Raw genomic sequence first — 24,479 nt, forward strand, 5'->3', positions numbered from 1 at the left:
ATGTAGCGATTTAAGTTCAAGAGAGTGTGTGGTGGCTGCCATGAAATCGGGATGCTTATGTATGGCATGGTGGCAACCTGCCTCGGGAACTAGACCGGTCTCTACCTGTTGCCAGGCTCAGAGAGCAGCCATGGTCAGTGTAATATGGGATGGAGCAAAGTGGGTGAGATGCTTTTCTGACTGAGATGAAAATATCAAACAGATGTCATGGGGCACTAGGGTGCCGGATCTAGTGCAGGTTAAAAGCAAGCATATTTTATAATTTTACAGCAACACCAAACTTCTGTGGGATGCTGAAATAATTTTAAGAATTATGATAATCATCACCATAACAACAATTCATATAAAATTAATAAATCCAAAGCATCCTATCCAGAATCTCATAGTGAGGCTTAAATAATCAATAGCGCTGCTAGTCTAGAAAATCATGGTGCCGCTTTGAGAACTCCCACCATGCCCAGGACAGTGCTGGGCCTATAGCACACAATATTGCTAACTGCTACAAAGTTGTCGGGTTTCAATATGACAACCTGCCAGGTGATCACTGCACTTCACATTAGGAAAAGTCTCAGAGACAACCACTCCTGGGGGCAAACACAGGGTTAAGGTTTAGACTATTTAACCAAAGTCTGTGTTCATGATCTCACAACAAGCAGATTGTTTTTGACTGAAAAATTAAATTTTTAAAGAGAAGCAGAATAAGTCACAGACTCAATTGTTATTGTTTTTAATTCACCTAAACACCATTTTTAGAATAAAGATGGAATATGGAAATTGATAAGTTCTGGGATTTTTGTTGTTGTTGTTGCTGGTCGTGATGGTGGTGGTGGTGGTGGTGGTGATGGTGGTGGTGGTGATGGTGGTGGTGGTGGTGGTGATGGTGGTGCTGGTGGTGGTGATGGTGGTGGTGATGGTGGTGATGGTGAGGTGGTGGTGGTGATGGTGATGTGGTGGTGCTGGTGCTGGTGCTGGTGCTGGTGCTGGTTTTTGTTTTTACTGTCATGTAAAGGTGTTGTGCTATAAAAAGCAAACTATCAAGGAGTGTGTGTGTGTGTGTGTGTGTGTGTGTGTGTGTGTGTGTGTTTATCACCTAGAAGGGACAACTGCTGTTAATAAAAATTAAAACAAAACAAAACATAGTTTGTAATCAATTACAGGTTTGTGTTTGCTGTTCTAGCTACTAGGGTCCTGAAAGAGACCCTGCGACCCTGAGTGAACTGTGCTGGGTAGAGTGAAGAGGGCAACATGGTCAGAAGAGAGAACAAGAAAGCCAAATTGTTTTAAATGTAGCTACACTCAAGTATTATTTGTTTCTCAGGAAAGGAAAAGCATTTCAGGAGCCTGGTATATATGTTTATAATAAACATATTTGTAGTATTTGTCTTCCCACAATATCCTCACAGAGTTGGGTCAATTCCTGAACAGCTTATCTCAAGCTCCCCTGCTGATGTTATAATGTTAATAGTCATGATTTACTATGGCTATAATGACAGTGCAGAGCTTTCTGGCTGTGCTTTTGTGATGGAGTTTAAATGACACTGCCATTGCAGAAGAAGAACAAATGGAGATAAGATATAATTAACCCAGGCCTGAAATCCCAGATAATAAGAAAACTGAGGCAGGGGAAGCATAAGTTTCAACCCTACCTGGACAGTAGAGTGAACACAAAGCCAGCTTAAGGCCATCTTGAAATAAAAAAACACAGAAGTGCCAAAGATGAAGTTATTTTTCTAGCATCCAGGATTAATCTCTAGTACTGAAAAATAAAATAATTTTTTTAGTGACAAAAAAAGAGTGAACCTTAAGCAAGAGGCAGGAGTTTGAGAGTTGAAATGAACCCTATATCCAAAAGCATTTGTTAAAGGGACATTAAGGCTATCACTATTTGTCTGTGTTTGAGTAATAAATAATCATTGTACCCTTGTGCGCATGTTGGGTATCCATTTTATATTTATGACAGGGTATCAAAATTGGAAACATTTATTATAAGACTGCTTTCACCAAAGAGCAGACTAATTTATCTGAAGTGTACTTCAGGCAAATCTACCTGCCTAAATCTCAACATTTCTCCTAGTTAATGTCAGCTGTCAAAGTCACAGAATTGTCTCAGGTCCCAGCCCACCGCCGGTGGTGCAATCCCAAAGCCAGTCAACCAGAGCTCTACCAAAATGCAACTGAACATGAGCTGGACAGCAGTCCAAGGGGGTGAGATTTCACCCGAATTTGTTAATCATTTATATTTAATTTCAATGGACAGTTTACATATCCACTTAAAAATGAGTGTCTTTTTGTGTTATGTATTAAATATACCAACTCCTAGTCAAAAATGAACAAATCTATCATAAATGTTAGCCCAATATTTAAAATGAATTTATCACAAATACATTACATATATGAATGCTTTTCAGACTAATACTCTTCTGGGCTTCTTTCAGAGTATTTGTTCATTTTTATCCTTATGAAAATCACCTTAAAGTAGAGACTAGTACTGACTTCATTTTAAAGATAAAATGACTGTATTAGTGTCTACTGTTATTATAACAAATTACTCTGAGCTGGCGTTTTTAAAACAAAAACAAAAACCAAAACAAAAACAGGAATCAGTGAGGTATAGGAGTCATACCCAGCATCTCAGCACTTAAGAGCCTGACAGATTGACATCAACTTTGAGGCCAACTTTTAATACACAACAAATTCTAGACCAACCTCAGAAGCATAGGGAAATGTTGTCTCACCTACTTTTCAAGTACTATATTGAGACACTATGAGCAAGGCATCTTACAGAAGAGTTTATTAGGGCTTACAGTTTCAGAGAGTGAGTGTATGACCACCATAGTGGGGAACATGGTGGCAGGCAGGCAAGCAGGCAATGCACTGGAGCAGTAGCCGAGAGCTCACTTACATTCTGATCCACAAGCAAGAGATAAAGAGAGAGACACTGGGAATGGCAGGAGTCTTTTGTGACATCCCCAGTCACACACCTCCTCTAACAAGGCCACACATTTTAATCCTTCCCAAACAGTTCCACCAAGTGGGAACCAAGTATTCAAACACATGAGTCTATGGGGGCTGTTCTCATTCAAACCATTACAGTTGCTATTGATAACCCATAACAAGGAAACGGCAGACAGAAGTATATTCTTCCAGTTTTGGAGATAGAAGTATGAATGCTAAGGCCTGAGACCATCACTGTGTCAACTGGTAGTATTAACTGGACCCTCCTTTTGAAAGATCTAGGAAAACATCTCTTGCTTCTTCTAGGTGCTCTGTGGCTTCTGGCTGCTGCATTCCTTCAGCCTTGAAGACCAACATCTCCCAAACTTCCTCTTTCTGTCTTCCTGTCACCTTCTCTGTCTGCTGTGCTGGGTGACTCACACATATGAGCAGCAGCAGCAGCACCACGACCACCTCTCCTGATTCCTCCTTATTATTAGGTACTGGAAGTTTCATTGAGCTTTACCCAGAATAGTAATAATCCTGGATCTTTACATCTCCATATCCTTCACTTAACCACATCTATAAATATGCCTCTTCCATTCCTTTTTGCTAACTGAAATAATTATTGTGTTCCTCAAGCTTATGATGGAGAGGAAAGAGGAGATCCCAAAGGATAAACTACAAACTAATAGCTCTCTCATCACCTCCAATAGGCTATTCCTCTGCCACCGATGTAATGAGCCAATTCAAGCCAGATTAGAATATATTAAAGACAGGTTTATTGGGAAGCTGCTTTCAGGAGGGCGAGTTCACTGTCCCCAAGGACCAAGGCCAGGGAAGTTGCCCTGGGTGGGGCGGGGTGGGGATAGAAATGATGGATTGGAAGAGAGAGAAAAGGAGGGAAGGAAGAGAGAGATGGAGGGAGAGAGAGAGATAGACAGACAGACAGACAGAGACAGAGAGACAGAGAGAGAGAGACAGAGAGACAGAGAGAGAGACAGAGAGACAGAGAGACAGAGAGAGACAGAGAGACAGAGAGAGACAGAGACAGAGACAGAGACAGATAGAGAGCAAAATGTCTGGATTATATAGGAAAGAGCCTATGGGGAAAGGGTAGCCCAGCCCCTGGGCTGGGAAGTTAGGCCAGGAAGGGACTGAGGAACATTGGAAGAACCTGGAGGTCAGGTCTGCTTTCATATACACCTCAGTCCCTGGTCCCAGAGTCCAACACCAAATAACCTTTACCATCAAATATGTAATGCCCCAAAGGAGTCAGTGAGTTGTACCCATACCTGACCCAAGACCCAGAACTGCTGAGGAAACTCAGTGGAGACTGGAGTTAAGGAGAGTCTAGGATGTTTCCTATGTGAGGGGCAGGCCAGTTGGTAAGAAACTGTATCTGCCACTGTTCCTGGTGTCCCTGGTCTATACTCAGAGCAAACAAACTACACACTCCTTCTTGAAACCCTCCAAATCTCACACAGATCTAAGTTGTGTGAGAGAAAGGAATCTTAGGGACACATTTCTGCCTCAGCTAAATGAACACAGTCCCAAGCTTTTCTGAGAGATGTGAGGTCCTGTGTGTGGCATCTCTTTTCTAAGCTTAGCTACTCAGAACTCATTCCATAGGCACCCTGTGGAAACTTCAGGAAGGAAAGTAAAGTTGGAAAGTAAAAGTGGGGTAAAAGAGAAATTACTTTTACTTGCTGTTGCTGAGCCATTTCTTCCTCCGGTTGCAAAATTTCCAAACAAGCAATATACAAGTTCAAGTGGTAGAAGCCCAAGTGGGTCTGTGAGGACCAATACCATGGCATCATTGCAATAAGGATCAGTCGGAGGCATTAATGCTACTTCTAAGCATCCCTGAACTTGGGGCTTTCCCAGTCCAGACTCAGCAGATACAAAGCTGGAGACACTGTGAGATGTGAATGCAATTCATCCAATTTAAAACATCCATGACTAGCGTACAAATAAATGAGATACAGACTATGGTTCTTTAATTTGGCTTTGACAATTACTGAGGAGTAACCCCTAATCTAGTCTTCTAACTGCTGACCTAGCTACCTCCCTAGCAATGTACCCCTGCTACTTGCTGTTTCTTCTGGCCATGTGCTCTTCATCCATCTCTCCCTCATGGCAGCTTCCTCCTCCTTTCCCTAGTCTCTCCTCCTCCAAACCCACCTACCTCTAATCCCTCCAGTAATTGCCTGAAGCCACATTTATTTAACCAATAGTTTTTTGGTTTTTGTTTGTTTTTTTTTTTCCATCTTTATTAACTTGGGTATTTCTTATTTACATTTTGATTGTTATTACCTTTCCCGGTTTCCGGTCCAACATCCCCCTCCCCCTCCCCCTTCCCTTCCTTTTGGGTGTTCCCCTCCCCTCATTACCACCCTCCCCCCAACAATCACATTCACTGGGGGTTCAGTCTTGGCAGGACCCAGGGCTTCCCCTTCCACTGGTGCTCTTACTAGGATATTCATTGCTACCTATGAGGTCAGAGTCCAGGGTCAGTCCATGTATAGTCTTTAGGTAGTGGCTTAGTCCCTGGAAACTCTGGTTGCTTGGCATTGTTGTACATATGGGGTCTCGAGCCCCTTCAAGCTCTTCCAGTTCTTTCTCTGATTCCTTCAACTAATAGTTCAGTGTTAACTAATAGTTTTAAATCAAGGGATAAGGTTTGAAAAAAATGCTTGTAATCATGAGAAGTCACTCATAGGTCTAGACCTTTGGGTATATTATTTAGCATTACAACACATAGCAATGGGCCAAAGCTCAGCATGTGAACCTACAGAAGTATGCTTTAACTCAAAGATGGAGACCAAAGACCAAGGCAGAAATGGCAAAGCTCCCAAGAGGGTAAGTAACTATAGGTCCTGCTTTTGGGGAAAGTTCTTTCTTTAATTTTATGTGTATGAGTGTTTGCCTGTACATTTGTCTGTGTGCCATGTACATGCCTGGTAGCAGGGGAGGTCAGAGGAAGGCATTGAATTCCCTAGAATTGGGGTAACAGATAGTTGAGTGCTTCCATGTTGTAGAGAGCGGCGCGGCGAAACAAAGATGGCGCCGACATCCAGCCTTGTCTGGATATAAACGACTTACTGCGCATGTGCAGGCATGTCCCCTTGCTAGGGCTCCCTCTAGTGGTGAACAGCGGCACTGCACATGTGCGGTTTATTCACCAGGTGTTAGTTGACCGTTAATATGCTAATGAGGTGATTCATTCTCCGCCAATCCCTGGAGGACAAGTAGTGGGGTGATCCAAGCCCCACCAATCCCTGAGAGATAATTAGCATACTGTTGTCTATATAAGCCGAGCGATTTTGCTGCTCGGGGTCCCTGTTCAGAAGAGCTGTAACACTGAGAAGAGCTGTAACACTAAGAGAGCTGTAACACTAAGAAGAGCTGTAACACAGTAAAGGCTTGTTCGCAGAAGAATCCTGTTGCCGTGCGTCGTTCTTACTGGCGGGACATTAGGCGCGCGACACCATGTGAGCTCAGAAAACTAAACCTGGGTGCTTCAGAAGAGTAGCAAGGCCTAGGAAGCGCAAGGTCCTGGGTTCGGTCCCCAGCTCCGAAAAAAAAAAGAACCAAAAAAAAAAAAAAGAAAGAGTAGCAAGTACTCTCAGCCACTGAACCATCTCTCCAACCCCAGGAAATAGATGTTAACAGGACTTTATAAGGCAAAACGTTCCATGCAAAATATGCTAGTGAATGTGACCTGGACACAGTGTCTGTATCCATGGCATCAACTCAAAAGTCTTCAGTCCAGTCAACATGTGTTGAAGGTTTTAAGTGTCTTAAAACAAAAATAAATAAGTGCAAGGAAGTGTCAGTCAATCTTGATACAATTTCTAGACAATGAGAATTTGCATGTAAAGACTTTTGAATTTCACCGCAAGATACAATCAAAAAACTGGAAATGACCGAGCTATAGTAACAGGTCAACTCAGCGGAACTGTTTTATGTGGCATCTGCTCTGTTCGGTTCCCTTGGGAACTGGAGATGCTTTAGCTTCCCTTCTTCTGCTGATGGCCACAGAGCTGCTATGCAAGAAACCTAGGAGATGCTGTCAGACTTCCCTCCCTTAAACAACAGTGTCCACTGTGCTGACCCAGGCCCTGAGCAGTAGGGATAGAACCTGATCACCCGGAAATCACTGTGGGAAGATATTAGCCACCTTCCAACGAGTTATTTGACAAGGAATTCAAACTACTGGATTTTGTTATTTTGGTTGTGTGTGTGTGTGTGTGTGTGTGTGTGTGTGTGTGTTTACTTCACTTTTAAAGAGGCTCCAGTTTCCTTTTCTGAAGACTCTTTAAACACTTGATCAGACAGGAGAATATTCTTCCAGTGGCAAAGTTTGACAGCATTCATGCAAAGTTCTAAAGCTCACACATATATCAACTGCCTCTCAACTTCAGATCAGTGTCCCTTCATCCTCTTAAAAGTTTCATTATATTAATTATTTTTACCTTAAAATGACAAATTGTGTGTATTCATTGAGTTTGTCGTAATTTTTTGCGCATTCATACATACCTGCCAAATGTGTGTGTTCCCTGATTCATCACAGTGAAGTGTTTCTCTCTTTTTCAAGGGACTAGGGAGAGATGGGGTCCCACTGTATCCCATGTTGGCCTCAAATTCACAGTGATTCTCCTACCTCACCCTTTTAGGTTCTGGAATTACTCGGGGTGTGGTGGGGAGGAGGCATTCAGCTACAAGTAATTCCTTTGAAAACGCTGTGCTATGTGACCATCTGCATTCTCTTGCTTTGAGGAGCCACTATGGTAAAGGCCAGCCCCTCCGCCGACCACCCATGCTCCTGTCACAGCTCCAAAGGAGCAGAGTTTCCCAGTCCTCAGGGAATCCCAGCATGAATGAGCTTCCAGGTGGCTTGTAGCCGAACACACCCAGAAACTGTTCTCTTGTCTCAACCAATTCAGCTGCAAGCTCAGATCTGAAAGTTCTGTTTTAATCATCTTCTCTGGATTGCAAACCCTAAACATTTTTCAACTTCAAACCAATGCTTTCAGATTTGTCAAAACAGTGTGCCAGACACTCATCTAAATCCAAACAGGAGGAAAGATTGTCTTGCTTAAAAAAAAAGGAAGGACTAAAATCTTGGTATCTGAGAATAGGGTGCTTAGCAAGGGAGGCAACAGAGTAATGTCTACATGTCAAGATGCTCTCGGGATATTAATGTCTAAGAATAGAATTCACTTAGCAATCGGCAATGTAGGAAATAAACGTTTTTGTTCCTGTAAGCTAAGCCACCAAGTGATTTCTACTCAAATCTTCTGGGATTTGCTTTTGGAAGTGCCAGTATCCACAAGCTCTAACTACAGTTAGCTTCTGTCTTCTTTCTTCTTCTCCCTTCACTTTTCCTCTCCCATCAGGTGAACCCTGTAAGCATTTACAGTGCGTAAAATTATAGTTATAGGTCATTCTGACATTGCCTGGATCCCTTTTAAGAAGAGTGTTTGACTGCAAAGGCTGAGCTGACGTAGAATCATCCAGTAACTGGGGGTCTAGTCACTCTCTCATAGTGGGCGGAAGACATGCAATGTCAGCCATTCAAGCATTTAAAAAGATGCATCTGCATTTGCAGAAAGGTGCATCTGTATTTGCACTTTCTGCCCCCATCTCTGGAGTCCAGAGCAGCAGAAGCTGAAGGAAAGGGGTTCACACACAGGACAGTAAAGACCAACTTCAAGAGCCTCATCCATGTGTCCCTAGCAAAAGACTGGGGACTTCAGACTGTAGAAACCATGAGGACCACCCTTCAAATGTCATTCTGTGAAGTATTTTTGTTTAAATTTATTATACACTTCAAAATAAACAGAAATGGGGATTTTTTAACTCTCCCAGCACCCTCCAGACAATGGGTCATTAGTCTGATTTGACTGTATGTACACTTTATTGTATATCAATATAACACACAATACATTAAACATGTACAATCATGTGCCGATTAAGAATGATTTAAAGTTAACAATTATTTTAAAATTCATTACTTCAGTACCCATAAGAACATATAAAGTCAAAACAAATGTCAGAAGAGAATTATTCATTTGGTCAGAGTTCTCTTTTGCCTTTCACCAGATTTTACTTGTGGCCAATAGTTAGAGCAAAGGAGTTATGGGGTATAATAAGTTAAAAGAAAAGTAAATGAACAAAGGAATGAGACCCTTTCCTATCCCCACACTTTGTGGTTGTCTGTGACTTCCCTCTGCTCTGTTGTCTCCAGCACTGCCCTGACCTCTGCTCCCTGAGATGTGGAGTTCTTACTGCAGGCAAGACAGAGCGTTCAACAGAGCCGGGCCATGATTTCTAGCACTGCACTTTCCTGCTCAGCTACACATTAACTCACAGAGAGCAGCCAGCGTTCTGAGTGTTCACCAGCAGACAGGTCTGTAATTCACAAGCGCAGCAAAGCCCTCGGCTGGGGATGAGATGTTTGGCTGAAAAGCCAGTGAACCGCTAACAAGGAGAACATGCATAAGACACGGGAACAGGCCCCATTTTCCCTGTGGCTAGGACAGGAGGAGTTGCTGGCCTTTGCATGGACAAGATGCCCCATTTTCAGAGGCTATATATTTTTTGATCTCCAACATAGATGTATCTCCAGAGTCTTGTTTTCTAAGGATTTCTGAGAGAGAGAGAGAGAGAGAGAGAGAGAGAGAGAGAGAGAGAGAGAGAGAGAGAGAGAACCATGTATATGCAGGCATCCACAGAGGACAGAAGAGGTCATCAGGAGCTGGAGTTATAGGTGCTTAGTGAGCTGAACTGAGGTCCTCTGCAAGAGTAGTAGTGTTTTCTTTAACTTCTGGAACATCTCTCCAACCCTGAGATTAAAATAAAATAAATATCAATCTTAATTTTTCTTAAACTCAGCTTTATGGGTCATTATGCATATTGATACATCCGTACTTAATACACGTAAGACTAGAACTAAAGTAATTGAGTTTTTGTTACTAGAACATGCCAGTCGTAAAGGCTGAAGGGTCATTATTTCTAGAGTTACTTGTAAATAGTAGGTAGCAAGGAAAAGATTGGTAGATCTGAGACAACGGTGGCAAAATGTAAATGGTTAATTACTGAAAGTAGCCAGGTGTTCGTGGTTCTATGGTGTCAGCATTTCTGTAAGCTTAACATCTTTCAACGAACAAAAAGAGAAAGATGTAGAGGGAGGGAAAAAATAGAGTGCTATTGTCTGCGCCTGGATAGGCAGTATACTTGCGGTCTCTAAGCCTCTTCTGGGGAGACCCACCACACCCTGCCTTCTATGCTCCGAAAGTGTTTAGCAACAGTCAGCTGTAGTAAGAGGTAGAGGCGTTTGCAAGTCTTTGAGCTCTGTCTGGGCACAAGAGATTGAGGATGGACTTTAGGAAGAACCAAGACATCCTTAGGCCACTGGGCCACGCCTCCAACTGTCCAGATCTTAGCCAATCAATGTGGGCACACCCACCTCACTGTTACATATGTATGACCCTGGCTGGCCTCCTGGCTTCTTTTCTGCCCCCAGCACCAGCTGCAGGCAGGCATTTGTTCCTGCTTCTGAGGGAGGAGAGCAAGTCCACTCTGCAGGCCTCTCAAACAGCTCATTTCGAACAGACCCCTGCCTGCAAACTCAAGGCTTCCCAATTCCCCGGCTATCCCTGGGGACCACTGACTGCAGACCAGGCCTCATGAAAACCTCAAAGGCATCCCAGCGCTACAGAAGCATCCGGAGAAATGCCAGCCAGTGCTACCTCTACCAGGACTCCCTGCTGCTTGGGTGAGTGCCCTGCTGGGTTCTCCAGTGCAGAAACTTACTTCTCTGGGGCATGCGGAGCTGGGATGGTGACCATGCTCATTGAGGGAGACAGCTGCCAGCACCCGGCTCCAAAGCCTGTACCCTACACTTATATTGTGGCCCGCCAATTCCACACATGGGCTTCATCTGCTTCTCCCTGTTTCCTCAATAGCTAGTGTCGGCAGAGAGCAGAAAAGACATCTGCCGCCTCTAATAAATCAGGTGTCTGCTAGAAAACGCTTCCAATAGAGGAGAAGTGGGCGAGGATGGGAACGGAACGTCTTAGGTTTTTATCCGGAATATTTTCTGTTAAATACTGGAACCTCCTCTGACTCTAGAGAAATTGTCCTTTGAGGAAATAAAAGACATTCTGATCAAAATTAGAGGAAATGTGTTCTCTTGCAAAAGCCATAGATTATTCATCTCCTCCTAAAAAAATTATTGAGTTACATGTTAAGTATTACTAGGGAGGAAAGGCCCTGCTAAATGTTGAAAAATTGTTCTTCTACACAGTAGCTATGCCCTGAAGGAGTTTGCCTCATGCAGTCATTTAACTCACTTTTTTCTTTTGTTTGTAACAACCATTCTTGTTCTGTGTTTAAAATGAACACAAGCGAACAGAGAGGCATCTCCGGGTGACACAGGGTAGTGTACATTCTTTTACCTTTAGGGTGGAAGGAGGAGGAATTGAGTCTCTAAGCTTCCCTCGTCACCTTGGTGAGCATGCAGATGACATTGTGTCCCTTCTCAAAACTACTGCGCCTCACTTCTCCTCTCTCCTTTCCTGCCTCTTGCCTTGAGAAGTCATTCTTTTTCACTGGCCACAAATGAGTTCCTAGGGATTTGCTGACACCGCCAAATTCTGTCAGTCTATGGACACACACACACACACACACACACACACACACACACACACTATACAGATGACCCTGGGCCAGTGAGATGCAGAAGTTACGCAAGAAAGATGCTCTTGCTGGAAATAATTCTATAATCAGATTTCCTCCATGATGACCCTTTTCCATTCAGTAACTTCGACGACAGCTTTAATGCTGACGAAGCAGGAGACAGCAGTGATCCAGAACAAATCTTCCAGAATATACAGTTTCAGAAAGATCTCATGGCAAATATCCGCTGCAGACCCTGGACCATGGGGCAGAAGCTTCGGGCACTGAGGTAAGGAGGGGGTCTCCATAGCAGTCACTGATAAGAGTGAATATGCCATCCAAGAACTGTGACCGTCTTGCATCTGACTAGAGAAGTCCCAAAGATGCTTGAGGGGACCATGTAGTCATAGCTGTTACACTGCCTGTGAGTGTGCATGTGTGCTTTTGCGCCTTTGTGTGTGTTTGTGTGTGTGCATGCATGTGTGTGAATGTTGTCTGTGTGTGTTGTTTGTGTGAGAGTGTGTATGTGTAAATAGGGTGTGTTGCACATATGTGTGTCTGAGTATGGTGTGTGTTTGAGAGTATGTGTGTGCATGTATATGTGTGTAGTGTGATGTGTGTGTATGTATGGGGTATATAAGTATGGGGTATATGAGAGTGTATATGTGAGTGGGGTGTGTGTGAGTGTGTTTATGAGTGTGGGGTGTGTGCACGCGTGTGTGTGAGTGTGGTATATGTATGAGAGTATTGTGTGGTGTGTGTGCATGTATGTATGTGTGGTGTCATGTGTGTGAGAGAGTTTGGGGTGTATTAGAGTGTATATGTGAATGTAATATGTGTGAGAGAGTGCATGTACATGTATGTGTGGTGTGTGGGTGTGGGTGTGGGTGTGGGTGTGTGCACACACGCAGTATTGTGTGTTGTTTTGTGTTTTGTTGGTAGACAGTGCCAATCTCTTTTCCAAATGCCAGGTTTTTACATTGTCTCCAAACTCACAGGAGACAAGTTGAGAGCCAGAATCAAAGAGACATCTACTTCACTTCTTTGCTTTTATCTCCCTTGGGTAGGAAATCTCTTCGGGAAGCTAGGTTATTAGGATGTTTTGAGTCAATTAGAGAATCTCTCTCAGTCATAGTTAAGTGCTTACACTTTGAAGGCAGATTCCCTCCCTGAATTCAAATACTACCTCCTCAGATCTCTAGCTGTTTGATATCTGGCAAGTTCCTAACCTCTCTAGATACAGGGTCCTCTGGTTAAAGCTGAAGTGACAGCAAACAAAGACTCATACGTCCTGCAACAATGTTGCCAAAAATGTCAACAGTTAAACTAAGCGTGCCTTCAAAAGCACTGCCTGTGCCGTCCCTCGGATCCAGAACCAAATGCAATGGGAAATGAACCCAGTCTCCCCAGCCCTTTCTCACCTCCCATCTCTGTGACACTGGGAATAGAATCCAAGGCTTCACATACAATAGTCCATATTCGACTGAACTATATTCCTGGTCCCCAGCACTTTAAATATTCAATTCAGCTTGATCCTTTTGTCCGCTCAAGCTTGAACTTCAGGAGTTTAAGCTTATTGAACAACAGATATGTTAAGCACTGCTGGGGCTAGCCTTGTGTTCAATATGTGATATTCACACCTAAGAATGGGGGTGATTGCCACAGACCCCATAAGGGTGGCACGGTCTTCATAACCCATGTAACTGAGCTACTGTGAACCAGGAATACACGTTCCTGGGAAAGCAGCCCCCATGCCTGATGCTCAAACACCTACTGTGTGCCAAGAGCTGCTGTCACACCTTGCTCTTCAGGGTGGTTTTTCTAGATGCCAGTGTGTATTCCTTTCATACTCCCATCTATCAAACTTATACATCTTCCGATCAAATAGTCCCTTTCTGAGATTTGAGTCCCAGTCTAACCAACATGACCCTCAGGCTAAAGACATCCACACTTTGATCTCAGATGACTGCAATGGATTCTCCTCTGCCCGCTGTCCTGGTTTGTTTCTGGATCTCATCGTTTCTATTCTTTGGGGGTGTGCAGTAGTCTGCCCACTTTCCAGATGAGGAGACTGATGGAGACAGTAATAGAGCAGTCTGAGCAAATATAGCCTGTGAATACATAAAGCTGTGACAAGCTCAGCTTTAACCTAGACACTCTGACCTTAAAGACCAGGGTCTCTTGTGCTGAAACATAGAGATTTTATGTAATTTTTGGAGCAAATAATTTAAAGCTAACTAAAAACAAGGTTAACTATCAGAAATGTCCTTTTTTAAATCTGGGTAATTTGGAAGTTAAACAGTGGTATGTGTGCGTATGTGTGTGCGTGTGCGTTTGCGTTTGTGTGTGTGTGTGTGTGTGTGTGTGTGTTTGAAAGTGTGTGTTAGAGAGAGAGAGAGAGAGAGAGAGAGAGAGAGAGAGAGAGCTGCCCTGTGTGTGCACTAGTAGAGGGGAATGGGATCAGCAGCAAGCTTCTTCATCTTCTGCTCCTCTCTACCTTACTCTTTGAGACGGAGTCTCTTACTGAACCTGGAACTCACTATTCCAGCTAGACTAGCAGGTTGGTCCGTTCTCAATACCCTGTCTCTTCATCTGCCCACATGGTGTGAGGCTTACAAATATGTGCTAGCTTTTACCTGGGCTGGTTATCCAACCTCAGTTTCCCATGCTAATACAGTAGGCTGTTCTTTCCTTCGAGCCACCTCCCTAGCCCCAAGATAAATCTTTCTAATACTGAGACAAGAACAGAACACCTGCTTGCCATTCTTTCAGATAACTCAGGAATAAAACACAAGTCTAGGTGTCTGGTGAATTCAGTCACACCTTCTGACTCACCAAAGTTCCCAAACGTCAGACACAGGCCATACCTCAGGCTGACCGAATGGTTCCTTTGTCCTCCCCTTGGGACCTACATCTCTTGCCCTTTACCTTGAAAGGCTCCTTCATTATTTGGACCTGCTGAGACTGATCCTGGTGTCTGTGGAGGGGGCAGAAGGCAGTGAACCTGACTGCTTAGAAAGCAGGAGGGATACCAACAGCAGTGAGCTCCCTTCTGTGAGGGCACAGCACACACCGGTTTCCTGCTAAGGGGCCTGTGCTATGCACACCTCCCCTTTACCTCTCCACACCTCCCCCTTCTACCGTGGAGCCCACGTTTCTCCATCGCTGCATCTTGGTCACTGGGTTGTATTTATTGAGTAGGAAGCCCTTCCAGGACAGCAGTTCTCTTCATGTCTGTATTCCACTGTCCTTGACCCAAAATAAAAATGCAGAAAACACACGCAGGGAACAAAGTCACAAATGAGACTATGAAATTACTTGCTATTTTGTTTTTTGCAGTGTTTGAATTTTTACAAATGGGTGCTATATCTATGTATAGAGGGTGCCCCTCGTTGTTTCTGTACTTCTTATGTTGATCAGAGTAGAGCCAGGGTGTGTAGTGGGCTACAATAATGAAAGTATTATTGAGTAGACAGGAGAATGGGTTAGTGCAAGGCCATCTTTGGTTGTATAGTAAGTTGAAGGCCAGACTGGAACAGACAAGACAGTTTCAACAAAAAGTGTAATTGCAGTCAACAGGACAGATCTAAATCTCAGAATTTGGTAAAGGAATGATTTGGGGAGGTCACCTTTTCTGCAGAAACAAGCATTAACTTATCCCCCGTGACTCTTAAAGGATTGACATTCACTGGGTCTTATCAGGAGGGTTTGCGGAAGGCACATATGGGAATAGCCTGTTAAATGGACTTGTCAAACCAATGAGCTGAGAAGAACTGAGCTCTTTAACAGTGGGTGTAACCCAACGGAGAGGCTGATCATCAGGTGTGGTTGAGTGTCTCTGCCTTGGGCTTGTCTATCATTAGGTTGTTTTGTGGGTGAGCATCTGTAAAAGCCTCTGAAATCAGCCCAGCCCATAGTGTCCACTCTTTCATTCAATCTTGTTATTCATTGGGTTACTGTTTTAACCATAACTTTCCCAACAGATTCAGTCCATTGTGTGCATAGTGTATGTGTGTGTGTGTGTGTGTGTGTGTGTGTGTGTGTGTGTGTGTGTGTGTGTGTTTGGAGAGAGAGAGAGAAAGAGAGAGAGAGAGAGAGAGAGAGAGAGAGAGAGAGAGAGAACCAGCAGGTACGTATCTGTGTACGTATCAGAAGCTAGAGGACAGCCTCGGGTATCATGCCTCAAGACTCTCTCAATCCTTTTTAATGAGACAAGGCTGGTCTGTTACTTGCCTCACCCAGCAGGCTAGATTGGCTGGCCTGTTTTCAGTACTGAAGTTCTAAGTGGTCCCTGTCGTACCTGTCTTTTTATGTAGCCTTTGAAGATTGTACTCAGGTTTTCATGCTTGCAAGCAAAGCATTTTATTAACCAACTCATTTACCCAATTTCAATTTCTGTCTATTTCAAAGACCTGAGTGGTGGTGGCACAGGCCTTCATCCCAGCACTCAGGAGGCAGAGACAGGTGATCTCTGAGTTTAAAGCTAACCTGCTCTACAGAGTGAGTTCCAGCACAGCCAGAGCTACACAGAGAAACTCTGTCTAAGAAACAGAAAGGGGGGTGAGGAGGGAGGGAGGAAGTGAGAAGAAAAGGAAAAGGAAAAAGGAGAAGAGAAGAGAAGAGAAAAGAAAGGAAAAAGAAAATTTGGAAAAAGACCAAGTATTGAAGTGGGGATCTCAGGTCATTTGAGTGTGCTGGTCATTTGCCAAGACTAGATTGTGTTCATGGCTTGTACACACACAACTTTGTTACACTAATTAACTTGCGCTTGTATACACACAACTTTGTTACACTAATAAATTTGACAGCACCCTTCCTTGAAGCAGGGTCCTTGAAGGTAGATACGGTGTTACTACTACACAATTGACTAGACAGGGCTGGAAATAAACCGTGACCTTCCGGAGAACCTGGGTCAGTTCCCAGCACATACATGGCAGTTTGCAGTGGCCTGTAACTCCAGTCCCAGAGATCTAACTCCCTGCCTTTAACCAGCACTGTGCTCATGTAGGGTACCAATACCCATGCTGACAAACACTCGTTCACATAAAATAAAAATAAAATCTCGAGAATTGTAATGAAAGGAAAGGCCTGGAAGAGACAAGCTGTGAAGCGGAGGACCTCTATGGTGGCTGCAATCAGAATCCCCAAAGCCTGTAATGCCCAGCCAGCCACCAGCCTAGGAAGCACTGTGACAAAGTGAACTGTAAGCAACTGGTGTGAATTCGTTTTTCCAATTAGTTCATGCACATAAATAATAACACAGTTTTCAGATGCATGTGTTTGTATGTATACAAGTATCCGTGGAGGTCAAAAGAGGGCATCCAATCCCCTGGAACTGGAATTATAGGTGTGGAACAGGTCCTCAAAAGAGCAGTAAGCACTCTTAACTGCTGAGCCATGTCACCAGCCTCTTAAACAATAGTTTTAAAAGCATTTATTTTCTTGTTTTCAAAGGGCAGGAAATGAAATATTTTAATTCTATTCCTGTATCGCTTGGTGGTCCTTTCCTGGCTGTGGTAAATTTGGGGTCACTCTTATGTTTCTCTTCTCTCAGACGAGCAAAGGAGATCGTATTGAAGTTTGAAGGCAGGCTGACCAGGACTCGAGGCTACCAAGCAGCGGGAGCAGAGGTAAAGAGCACACCATGCCCCGGTCCTCACACATACTTAGGAGTACCCACCGTTAACCACTGTAGAATAGCGATAAGTCCACAAGTTCAAACACCACCAAACCTGGCTTTCAGTCCAGGGGGCCACCAGTCATCAGTTGTGTGATACAAATAAGTCTAGTTTATTGGGAAAAGGAAAAATTTTTTTGTGATAATATCCAGCAGCCTTCCTGACTCAGCCCCATAATGCTTCACTTGCTTCATCCTTGTGTCTGGAACACTAATACCTAGAGTGATTCAGGCAAATCCCAGCTCTCATGTCATAATTCAAGTCGGGGGTGGGGTGGGATTATCCTCTTTTCTAAGCAGATAGCTAAAACTAAAATCAAGCATATTATGAAATTTCCCATTATTGACTAGATTTCTTATCTTCAAAACACACAGAAAAAAATCATGTCTATGCCTACTCATCCCCAACTTAATGTCTTTCTAAAAAAGACATTTTAATCTTAAATCCCATTTAATGCCATTATATAAATGCATACTTTTTACTTCATCATACTGACAATACCTTTCTCTTGCTTCTTCTCCCACTTAAAACCTTAAATATTCTTATACTGGTCTATAGCATCTGTTTATCATTTTACAAAACTGTTCACTTTTCCATCTCAAAGTGTCTGTCCGTTTGTTATTTGGCTTCTGGTAGATAGTGAAGTTGCTCCTAGCTTTCCCTTGTAATTAACTCGACAAAAACATGTTTGCCATGTGCAGATTCTTAAATTCATTTTTAGGTTAAATGCAGAAGCTATGATCCACCTAGGAAGCATTATGAGTTTGGACTTTTTGGTTTGGTTGGTGGGTTTTTATCTTTTGCTTTGTGGGGTGTTGTTGGTGGTGTTTTGGCTTGGGTTTATTTTTTTGGTTCTTGGTAAATATTACAACTTATTTTCCAAAAGTCTTAACATTTATATCATCATATAAATAATGAAGCAACACTAACCTGACCTTATTACATCTACACAAAGTTTGAATGTTATGTTTTAAGTTTATTAATTTGACAGAAGAGATATAAATAGACTTTTATTAAATTTTCTGAATCAAAATTTATTAACTTTGGATGTCTGAAAATGATTTTTAAAAATTCTGCAAGGTTAGGCCTTGGTGTTCTTTCTTCTTACTCTTCAGAGAATCTCTTCTGTTTCATGACCAAAATAATTTCTGCCTCCTTACACCAGCTGCACTGAAAGGGAGATTGTGGAGTAAATAGAAATAAAATAGATTGACAGAGAAAGATTCCAAGTTTCAGGCCAATCTGGGCTACAAAGCAAAACTCTGACCAACAAGCATTTTTTTAAAAGAACATCCCTTATATGAAAGGCATTCTGCATTATCAAAAGAAGAGTTTTGTAACAAAAATAGGTAATCCAAAATCCCTGCCCTACTTGGAAATTATCTAGTCCTCACTATGGGTATTAGTTACTTTTCCGTTGCTGTGATAAAACGCCAGACACAAAAGCTACCTATGGAAGGGTTTGTTTTGGGTTTCAGTCCCAAATTGTGTATCTATAATGGCAAGGGAGGGATGGTGGCTGGGGTATCACGGGTTTAGTCACAAGCACAAGGCAAACCAGAAGTGTGGTGAGACCATGAACACTTGAAACCCATGTTTCCTGTGACCATAGCTCTTCAGTCAAGGCTGCATAACTGCCCAACCCGCACCACTGACTGGGGACCAAGTGTTAAATACCTGAGCCTGCAGGGGCCATTTCCCACTGAAACCACTGCACAGGGCATGTGTCTCCAGCCCAGTTCGCATTGCCCAAGCCTCGGCAAAGGGCATTTTCTTCCAGTTAAGTTCAGTTTGGGGCATAGAGACGGTAGCTACTGCTCTGGCTTGTTCTTTAAATATGGCTTCATATTGATTCAGTCTCAGCTCAGGTGCATCCTTGGAAGCCTCCGCATCCCAGCCTACGTTCATGAAAGTGCATCCCACCCAACCTGACCAGAGCACAGGATTGCTGTGGTTACCCTTCCTGTGCAAGGAAACAAACTCCCCCAGCTGAAACTTATCCTGCTTACTGCCTCCACTGCAAGAAAACACAGTTGAGGGACTCCAGGCTTGTCGGAAGTGAGCGTACTTCTCAGGAAATACCGTATGTGGTACTAGAATAGTTATCCCAGGTGGACAAGAGCTTCTCTAACCAACATAAGTGACAAATTTTACTAAGCAAACAATTTACCAAAAACCCAAACTTAATAATTACTAGAATATTCTAACCAAGAGAGAGTTACCAAAACACAGTCACCCAAGCCCACAGTTGTGACCTGCTCCATCCAATCTTGGTGTGTTCTTTCCAGTTGTGTTTTGTTGGCTTTTTAGACCTTGACTCAGTCTAGATTCTCCACTCTTCTGCTGTGGGGGTTGGGGGAAATCATCGGAGAAGCATGGCACACTTTTCCCATGCCTGCCAATCAACACACGTCTTTTCCAATCACATTTGTTTCTATTATTATCATATACTAGTTATGTATACATGGCTTTCTTTGTGACATTTTTCACACATGTATATGAAGCATGTATATGTATTGGATCATATTTACCCACCACTACTCTCTTGTTCCCCTTTGGTTCCCACCAATCCCTTCATGTCCCGGATAATCCCTCTAATCTTGTGTCTGCTTGCTGTCTGTTCACAAATCAATAAGTTTCATTAAGTTTACTTACATGGCGAACATGGGTTTGGAGTCATTTACAGGAGCACAGACAATTTTCCAGTAGCAATGTCATGGAAGACATTGTCTATGGCTCAGGAAAGCCCTTCTACAAGGACAGTGGCAATGTAAGTGTAGGAATTCTGACTTTTCAAACCTCACACTGGTAGGGAAATTGCATCTCTCACCTATAGAGCTACCCTGAGCTAGCCTCTTCTGTGGACTGACATCCTCAGACCATTAAAAATGGAAAAAAAGATTGGATGCCACTCACCCCAGCTATCATTAACTGCCTAAAGATGCCAAGGGAGAGGAGCAGCCTCTTGATGTCCACTCCATCAGCAGTCTTTAGAGGAGGGCCAGGAGCTGGCCAAGTCCTTCCTTCCTCCTTGAGGCATGTTGACAGACCCAGTTTTATAGGTAAGCAAGGTTGCTGAGAGTGGATAGTGCCGTAGGCATGCTGTGTCTGCATGACAGCATCCTGCAACTCTCTGCCCCTTTCTCTAGCTCTCCGAAGCCCTCCTAGACAAAGCTGTTATTACCAAAGACCACTTAAGTATAGGGAGTCTGGTTCTTCAAGCTTTACACTGGTAGGGAGTGCATCTCCTTACAGAGCTAGCCCTGTTTGTGCACTGAAATCCTTAGACAGTTAAATGAGGCAAGACTGGATGTCACTCACTGCTTCTTCCACAGATAAGCCAATGGCTGCCCACAAAAAGAAAAGAACTTTCTATGGGGGCTCATGGCAAGACAGATGTACAACGAAAACTAGGGCTTGGACAGATTTCTGGACTTCTCCTGTGCTTCTTTAACTGTAGGGCTTTAAAGCATTAAGGAGAGTCATTGTTTACTAAGCCCAGGCCTTGCTGAAGAATGTTTGAGCCTACCTGCCTCTGAGGATCAGGAAGCTCGCATTTTCTGGGCAGATGATGCCAGGCAGACATTAGAAAATTACAAGAGAGACCAGTGATCCTAACAAGGTGAACTCAGAGACAGACATTTCTTCCTGGCTGCTCACATGCTGTCTGTATGATTGCTCACAGGAATGGTGGCTTGTCTTTGAGTTGGTTCTCAAATCATGAGCTAAAGACAATTCGAACTTCTGATAAAACTCAGACTTCCATGTGCAGGCAGCCGTCTGGCCTTGGCAGATCCATCCAGAATGACATTATCTTGTGAGTCTGTGTCAGGACCGGGTGCTTGTCTTACAGTTGGGAATGCAGTAATTACATTTGTGGCTCTTCCTTGTGCAATGATATCATTTGCTTCCAACACAAACCCGGGCTGTTTGTGTGTTAGAATGCACAACCTTTCAATTTTGCTGGACAGCAGAGCTGGCATGGGCCACATTCTGTTTTGCTCTCCTTTGAGAGAAAGAGTCATGATTTCATACTTTTGTCAGGTGTATGTCCAGACAAGCTTATTCCTGGCAGCTTCAGCCAGGACAGAGGCTGGGAGACACCGTGTAAGACGCAGATGCACCTGGAATAGGACTTATTTTCAAAGAGAAGTCTAGATTTTTGGTTTCTGAACTGGGGCACAGGTAGAATCATCTGGGGGAACTGGTGAGTCAGACTGATTCCCAGGCTCCACACAGAGAGCTACTAGGGGTCTGTGGCTGGGTCAAATGAGTATCATGAGCTATCATTCCTAATGGAATTTCCACCTTCCTAGTCCTCAACCCATGAATAAGGCAGACTGTGACCCGAAAGATTATCGATCACAGGGTTGGGATGTAGCTTAGTTGGGAGAATGGTTGCCTGGGAGTGCAAAGCCCTGATCCCAATTAGTATCGCATTAAACTGGCTGTGCTGGGGTCCACTTGGAAGCTAGAGACAGCAGGATCAGAAGTTCAAGGTTATCCTCAGGTATACAGCCAATTTGAAGCCAGCTCAGAATACATGAAATTCTGTCTCCAAAAAGCAGTGCAGACCCCATAGCTCAGAGCGCAAACCAGATGTATACCACCGGATACAGGGAGAATAAGGGGCTGCTTTGTTCTAAACATGCTTAGCAGCCTGAGAAACTATAACTAAAGGGTCTGTGGATGTGTCCAGGAGCCCCTCCTCCACCCAGGACCCACCCCAGAGCCCTATGGATTACCAGGGTTATAAATGAGAAGTTTTCTAATCATGGTCTCTCCTGTCTAGCTCTGGCGGAAATTTGCCCGTCTGGCCTGTAACTTTGTGGTCATCTTCATCCCCTGGGAAATGAGGATAAAGAAAATCGAGAGTGAGTATCCACTGGAGCAATGCAGGGGTGTTGTGCAACTGTGGCCACTGCACAGCCTGAGATGCCTAGTGAGCCTCAGCCATCATGGAGTAGAGTCAGCCCAGGACACTTGTACAGCTTGAGGCTCTGCTCATGTGGGACTCGGAGATGGGAAACCTGCTCCCTCCCCGCCTCCCAAGGTGGAAGAGTCCCCGTGTTGCCTTTCCACATTCCTCCAGGGCTCCATGACCATTCCTAGTACATTCATTCAGTCAGACAGCAAACTCTGAATGGTCAGTGAAAAACTGTAAGGGTAAGTAAGATGGTAACTTCAAGATATAAACACGAACATATGTGCTTTTATAGAAAAGACTGTAAGAATTTAGAAAATATATATTAAAAAGTAATTAATCATATCCCAAATCTCTTCTCCTCCCCCATACACAGAAGAGTGAATAAACTTTTTAAAGTCCCAAAGTGAAGAAAAGCATGAAGTTGGAGCCAAGAAGGTGATGCCCTTGTGAAGAGACAAGGGCACACTTATTTCAAGTTGTAGACTTTCCCAAAAGTCAGTTGCCACGTTTGATGCAGTTCCACAAACATGCTCAATGCATTTCTTAGGGTTCATAATCAAATATCAGTAAATGCAAGAAGAAAAACATCCAAAAGATGAATTGGGAGATAGAAGTAAGAAAATGTTCTCAAGAAATTGCATGGCCAAAAAGGTTAAAATAAAATACACGATTAAATGCTAAACAGCCAAACAGCAGCGTAGCACATCGCAGTGCAGGAACTGACCATTCAAAGGAACAGGCAAACACTTCAGAAACGGGAATGTTGTTACTTCTGCATCAAGTTGTTCCTGGAGTCGATAGAAATAAATCACACTGTAGAGTCAGCTGTTTCAAAGAGTAAATCTAGTCCTGTCATTTTTTTTTAAAGATTTTTTTTTAAGATTTACTTTATTTATTTTATGTACAGCATTCTGCCTGCATATGTGACTGCAGGCCAGAAGAGGGCACCAGATCCCATTACAGATGGTTGTGAGCCACCATGTGGTTGCTGGGAATTGAACCCATGACCTCTGGAAGAGCAGTGGGTGCTCTTAACTGCTGAGCCATCTCTCCAGCCCTAGTCCTGTCATTTTAATGTTCTGTTAAATACATGAATGTACAGCCCCAAATCACGGAAATTATTAAAGAAAATATACATTAACAAATCAAATCTCAGCATGGAGACCTGTTTAATCATAAAAGCGAAGGGGGAAACTATCTAGAAAAATTTAACGATTGGAAAATACTCTTTAAAGATTTATTTTCAAGTGTATGGATGTGGCCCCTTCATGTATGTGTCTGTGCACCACATGTGTGTTCTGCCCACAGAGGCCAGCAGAGAGTGTCTGAAAGTGGAGTTACAGATGGTTGTGAGCCACCATGGGGATGCTGAGAATCATGTCCAAGTCCTCTGTGAGGACAGCTATTGTTCTCACCCGCTGAGCCATAGCTCCAGCCTCAGAAAATAGATTTCATACACATAAAAAAAATCAAAAGCTAGATGGGAAGTTAGAAGAATCATTTCTGTTATTTCAATGGAGTGAGATGCTCTCTTACCTTTAAGTTAAGAGGAAGTGTGTGAATACAGAGCATGACAGTTTCTACATGCCCTTTATCTGGCTTCTCCAGTTAACACCACAATAGTTTCAATGTTGAAATTAAGACAAAATACCTTAGAGAAACCTCGGAATATGTAATCTAATGGAAAATAGGAGAACGGAATATGAAAGTCTCCCAACACATGAGTTAGTAAGTTTGATTCAGCATATTTGAATGGGTACAGCACTGGGGAGATTGTCAGTGTGCTGGTCAACCAGAGGTGGTCCTTCTCTGTACAGAGACAGAGGTCAGGATAGGATGCTGACCCAGCAAAGCAGCCAATGGTGGGGGGAGGGGTTGGAGGGCACCATATGACATCACTCTTCTTGTGGGTGGTCCTGGTGTAGGTGAATGACAAGACTGCTGGGTATAAGCTCTCTGTGTCGTGAAGGTTGAGCAGAGCCACGCTGTTGTCTTTCCACAGGTCACTTCGGATCTGGTGTGGCCTCCTACTTCATCTTCCTGAGGTGGTTATTCGGTATTAACATAGTGCTCACGGTGATGACGGGTGCCTTTGTTGTCCTTCCTGAGGTAAGAGTTGTCCCAGGAATGGGGCCAGAGGTGCAAGAGGGAGAGGCAGGTGCTAAAACCTGCTGCCCTCACTGTTACACTAGGAAGAACATGACAAGCCGTGTAAAAGAACACAGGGACTGTATCAGATTTAGTCACCACTACTC

At 43.5% G+C, this 24,479-nt stretch overlaps 1 protein-coding gene across 2 annotated transcripts in view; it reads left to right on the forward strand.

The window, feature by feature from the left end:
- The first annotated feature begins 10,479 nt into the window (after positions 1 to 10,479).
- Positions 10,480 to 24,479, forward strand: part of Tmc3 (transmembrane channel-like 3) — a 47,086-nt gene continuing 33,086 nt past the window's right edge. Inside the window, exons 1-5 of one of the 2 annotated variants that reach the window (XM_087656131.1) lie at positions 10,480 to 10,717; positions 11,762 to 11,908; positions 17,174 to 17,249; positions 22,090 to 22,171; positions 24,227 to 24,333. In XM_087656131.1, coding sequence (XP_087512257.1) covers positions 10,629 to 10,717; positions 11,762 to 11,908; positions 17,174 to 17,249; positions 22,090 to 22,171; positions 24,227 to 24,333 — 501 coding nt within the window. In that variant the 5' untranslated portion in view covers positions 10,480 to 10,628. 2 annotated transcript variants of the gene reach the window in all.

Source organism: Rattus norvegicus, chromosome 1 (assembly GCF_021556685.1).
Source record: "Rattus norvegicus strain SHRSP/BbbUtx chromosome 1, alternate assembly SHRSP_T2T, whole genome shotgun sequence".
In the NCBI taxonomy this organism is placed as follows: Eukaryota; Metazoa; Chordata; class Mammalia; order Rodentia; family Muridae; genus Rattus; species Rattus norvegicus.